The sequence below is a fragment of the Phalacrocorax aristotelis genome, chromosome Z (assembly GCF_949628215.1).
Source record: "Phalacrocorax aristotelis chromosome Z, bGulAri2.1, whole genome shotgun sequence".
Taxonomy (NCBI): Eukaryota; Metazoa; Chordata; class Aves; order Suliformes; family Phalacrocoracidae; genus Phalacrocorax; species Phalacrocorax aristotelis.
Window position 1 is genome coordinate 58634166 of NC_134311.1, and position 5645 is coordinate 58639810.

General features: G+C 42.8%; 2 protein-coding genes across 2 annotated transcripts in view; one reads left to right on the forward strand and one right to left on the reverse strand.

Annotated features, from left to right (window-relative positions):
• Positions 1 to 5641, reverse strand: part of NLN (neurolysin) — a 36563-nt gene extending 30922 nt beyond the window's left edge. The window contains exon 1 of the mRNA XM_075078856.1: positions 5541 to 5641. Within this exon, the coding sequence (XP_074934957.1) occupies positions 5541 to 5572 (32 nt within the window). The 5' untranslated portion in view covers positions 5573 to 5641. The remainder of the gene's footprint in view (positions 1 to 5540) is intronic.
• Positions 1 to 5645, forward strand: part of CENPK (centromere protein K) — a 550311-nt gene that overhangs the window by 422017 nt on the left and 122649 nt on the right. The gene's annotated exons all lie outside the window — the stretch shown is intronic.

Sequence of the window (5645 nt, forward strand, 5' to 3'; positions counted from 1 at the left end):
CGGGGCCATTTTCCTAAAGAACAGTACTTGGCTCTGTGTCATGACTGTGTTCAGCCAGACGGATCTCACTATAGGAAGAGGATAGCACGTTTAGTACTTCCCAATTTAAAGCTCTATAACTGCCATTAGAAACGGGGTTTTTTCTTAAGATGCATTTGAAGGAATAGAAGAAAATCTAGTGCCTTTTAACACTAAACCATTAATTTTGTCACTACACCTTTCAGAAGAAAAGGATTCTCTGACACTTAATTCACTGTACACTCTGCCTTGGTTATACTCCTGAAATACATACACTTTAAGCTCTTCAGATCAATGTGAGAAAGTCAAAAAAGCTGCAAGTTATACATTTTTAAATCTTCATTAAGACATACACTCCCCTCAGTGCTGCTTTTATGGTCTTACTATCTGGCAACAAATGTGTACTGGTCACTCTGGTAAAATTAATATCAACAGCAAAGTAATTGAAAAAGGCACTCTTTGGCAATGAACTGATAATCCAGATGTCAAGTACGAACCCATACACGTGCGTAACATGCTACAATTTACTTACATCCTCTCCCTCTCCCCCCAGCCCCCTCCAACAGACTTCAAACAAAAGCTATTTGGAAACTGGTCTGACTGACTTTCAGACACACAGTAGTCTGGAGTGGAACACATAGAAGTGTCAGGGTACTGTTTCTGCAGAGTGCCTGATCTCTAAAATTATGGTATCCATGGTTCTAGAGAAAAAAGCCCCAACTAACCAAGCAAACGCAAACCAAAACCCCAAATTACTGGGACTGCTAAACTCAGCTTCAAACCCTTCCTGTGAGCTGAATCCATTCTTTGTGTCACTGCAAACCTCCATCACAGCACAACCTGCTTGGAGGATCTTAGAACAAAGTTGAGAGACTTTCCAACACCTGCATGCAGACAGTAAACGTACTACACTGAATTTACTGCAGGAGGTGCTCATTAGGGTTATCTTTTTGTATGGTTCTACCGTCAGGTGAACCATGGAAACAGAGTGGAAAAATATGGCTGGTAAAGCCCTACAGCTCTCTCAGGTGCTACTGCATAAGTGCCTTTCATATGTCTATCATGCCAGCAATACGAAGAGCAGGTAAAGTGCATGCTATTTAATGCAAACACCACACACCATTACTGCCAGGATAGTTCAGTACTTGAATGCAATCAGCTAATGCATGAAAGACAGCTTGTTGACTTCAACTAAAAAAGACACAGTGCTGCAGGGCAGAGAAAATTATCGAGGTTTGTAAACACAAAAGGTTTCTTTGATTTACACCCACAGCTAATCAGTTCAGCCTGTACCACACAAATATCCTTTGATTTCCCATTGATTTTAAGTCCCATATAGCCAAAACAATTAAAAATGTTCTTTGCCATCACCAGTTAGCTGGAAAACTCTATGCCTTCATGGCAGATGATGACCTTATCTCACTTGCTTGCATCATTTTAAGTCACTGTTCTTTTGGGAAGACAGTGCATTATAGCATGCCATGATTGTTTCAATGCCTGCAAAATCCCAAACAGCACTCTGTACTTTCTGCTCTGGCTTTTGATTGAATAGTGACTTAACAACACTGAGTGCTCTGAGGCTGGTTCCAGGCTATGTGAAAGATTGTTCCAGCGTGGTAAGTACGGGCAAGAACTTCACTAGTTTAACACTCTACAGTAGAAATAAAAAGTGTCTCTGTTAAAGAGGGGACTCTTTTAGAGATGGTATGATGAACACACCCACCCAATCGCGTTTTGTTTGGAGACAAGTGTAATTTCCTCCATCCTCACTTTGCCTTCCCTGATGCAAATATATATTACATGTACTGGAAAAGTGTCTCCCCTACAGAGGGAAATCTTGACTCACAAATCTATTTGAATTCTTTGAAGAAGTCACAACAGACACAGATCAGTTAATACGATCTATCTGACTTCCAAAGACTGTTGACCAAAAGGTCCTAAAGAAACCATGCTACTATGAGATGTTACGGGGGATCCTCTTATGGGTAAATGGTTAAAAGCTAGGAAATAAACAGAAATGGCTGCTCACTTTTCTGAATGGAACCAAGTGACCAGTGGAGCCCTGCTGGGTTCTGTATTCTTTCACATATTTTATACCTCATCTACAAAAAGGTGTGATTAATGAAGGGACAAAATTTACTGATGATAACGCAGCATGCTAAAGGCATCACAAAAAGATGTGAAAGAACGTCACAGCACTAAGTAAAGTTTAAAACCACTAACAAAGTGGATTTCAACCTTGATAAATGCAAAGTGACACACACTCCTGACTATCTACAAAGTGATGAGCTGTAAGCTGATCTAATCATTCTGGAGACATAACAGTTTAACGGAAACATCAGCCAAGAAGCAGCTGAAAAGACTGAAATGATAGGATTTAGCAGAGGTGAAGCAGAAAACAGAATACAAAGCTTCATTATAACAATAACATGAAGCACACACACACTACACGGCGTTCTGAACCTCCCAACAGTTAGAAACTCTCTTCTGTCCTCCCACCTGCCAAAACCTTTTCCTGTTCTACCAAGTCATCATGAGTTAGTAATAATCACCTGCAGTGAACAATGGACTCCACTGAAAGAAGAACTAACTAGACTGGAATTCTTCAGATGGGGGTGTGGGGGGAAAGGACAAAAGAGGAAGTACTTCAGAGATTTAGGCAGTCATGAAGAGGATGGAGAGAATGAACGGGGATAAATTTTTCCCTCGTCACCTCCAACGTAACTCAGGAAGACATCAAACACAGTTTTAGCAGGCAGTTTCAATGTAAAAAGGTATTACTGGACAAATTTTGTACAAGATCATGTGAGACAACTGTTTCTGTGTGGGAAGGCCCCAGTTCCTAGACTGTTCAACAATGATAGAACTGGAAGTTCATCCTGTCTCACATGCTTTCAGAGTTACCTGACCCTGGCTCTAGAAAAACCCTAAAAGAAAGGACAGACTTTTGAACTAACCCAAACCATTTGAAAGAAATCTTTCCAAGCCAGGCATTTCTTCCTTTATTGAGAGAATCATATGACAGGTATGTCCTCGAAAGACATTAATTGTATTGATTAGTGTGGTCCAACTGGTACTCCGTGGATCAAATTCAGTTCACACAGCTTCTGAGCCCAACATCTTTGTCTCAGCCAGTCGGGGAACAATTTTGTTCTGTAAACTCTGTCTAATAGACAAATCGCTCTTCTGGAGCCTGCTGTGGTTAGAAAGATGGCAGCTGTTGCTTCTGACCACAGGAAAAAATTGCTGCTGCAGTACACAGAGGAGGTTGTATGGCCCAGGGAGCACAGGGAAAGGCACAAATGTTCCAAGTGTGCTGTCTGGCACTTGCCATTGCTGAGGTTTTGGACCTGGTAGTTTAATGAGAGCATACGCACCCACTATAGTGTTAAGTATGAAATAAGACAGGGACCATGAAAGTTCTTCCTGTTTCTTTACCTTCCAACGTCATCCCTCTTCCTCCCTCTTTCCTCCAGCCCCAGTTTCTTGCTGCTTTAACTCCTCATCAAGAGGAAAGCCAGGAGTTTCTTTCCAATGATGGAAATCTAAAATTAGTTCTTAAATATAAATTCTGTTTTTTCCAGAGTCCATGTACATATCCTTTCCTATATAAAAACCTGATTCTGAAGATTTCAAAGACTCCAGAATTCAAGAGTCCTAGAGAATTATTTTAGGACACTGAAACTATTTAAATAAATGTGTCTGCTTTTATGTAGATTTTTTTTTCATTGCTAAGAATATCCTCAAAAAGTAAGCAGACTACTATACTTACCTAATTAATATACATCTTAGCCTGCCTTCTTCCATGCATTTTATTGAACTAATCTTTTGGATACCAATGGAAAAGTATTTAATTGGAAATAGCCTCCCTCCCAAAAGCTGCCTGTTTTAACCAAAAGAATCAAACACTTAATGTAGTTTTATTCAATGTAAGGCATGATACTTGAACCTTGCTAAGAACTGTCATTTTTAGCTCATGTTAAGATGCCCTTGGGAAAAACAGAAGCTGAGAATCTTTTCCATTCAACATTTCTGTGACCAACTGATTAACTTTTGAAAGCTGAAGTTGCTATAAAGCATTCACAGATCACTCTTTTGTGAAACAATTATTTGGGGACACTCAAATGATGACTGGGGGGGGGAAAATCACAGTTAACAAAGTGCAGTGATCATTCCCTGCTGTACTTACAGCAAGTGATTAAAAAAATTTTAAATCAATACCCAATACTTTATTATCACTTAAGAAGGAGATATCTTCAGTTTCCAAATGCACATTGCACACAAAGATAGACCTTTAAATTTCTTTCTAAAGGAAAAACCTTCTTTCCTTCTTTTCCTTTTTTTCCTTTCCTTTCCTTCTTTTTGTTGGAAAAATCTTCAGGACAAACAAGGACAATCAACACAAAATACGGAGAACAGTGAAAATGACAGTACAAAAAGAATGTACATGTATATAAGGAAAAGAAAATAGCTGTGCAGTTTATTCTACAACAGTAAATCAGTCAATTAATTTACAACAGCAGAAGCCTTATGAAAAGATCCTGGATCTTAGTTTCTGACTGCTAGTACCCCTCCATCCTAATCTGACCCAAACAAAGGCTGTGAAATTGGACAAAAATGGTACATTTTATGCAGTAAGCACACAACTGTCATTTCTCAAAAGTCCACAAGAGGTAACCATCGTCTTCATTTTACACTCAAATTCAGCTCCATTCTCATTACCACAGTGTATTTACGTTGTGCCCCTCCTATTTTCACATTTCCTATTAAAACTGGCCCTTTGGAGAAATTGAGAGGGCAGAAGAATATAAGCAATGATGCTCATTTGTCTAGTTCATTTAGAGCTGCCTACAAGCCCGTCTTCCACACTGGTTTTCTGGGTCCATTTAGATCTAGTATTCATTACAGAAAAAAAGAATTAATCCCTTATTTTAAAACCCTTCGATAATGCATTTGTACCGGTCCCACCCCTCACGTGATGTGAAATAGTGACACACCTTTTTAGAAAGCTATTAAACCCACACTGCCCCGTGTCGCTTCGCATACACCTTGCTGAAGAGCTGCTACAGCCTTAGCCCCCACTGTATTGTTTTCCTGCCCATTTCTCCCGCGGTACGTCTGATACTCGGTGCGAGAAAGACAAGGCGGTGACCTCGCCTCGCCCACCTGGAGCCTGTACATGACAGAGGGAAGGAGCACGGCGGGAAACACGCCGGGAGCTGAGGCAGGAGACCCCCACAGGCCGCAAAGTTTCCGGCCCCATTGTTCGCCGGCCCCTCGGAGCACACCTGTAGCCCACCGCCCACCCCGCCCCGCCGGCGAGCGGCCGTTCCTCTCCTCAGGGCCGCGCGGCAGCTCCCCCCTCGGCCCCGGACGCCCAGCCACAGCCCGGGCCCACCTCCCCGAGGGAGTGGGACCGCGCCGCCAGCCGCGGAACGGCTCGGGGCTCTCGCGGTTCCCAGTCAGGCGGCCCTCCGCACCGCCCCGGGACCCGCGGCGCCGCCTATCCCCTCCACGCCTACCTGCGAGCCGCACCCGCGCACAGGGCCAGCATGGGGAGGCGGTGGCGGAGGAGAAGAGAGAGGGGGAGGAAGGGCCGCCCTGCAGCCCTCAGCTCCGCGCCGCCG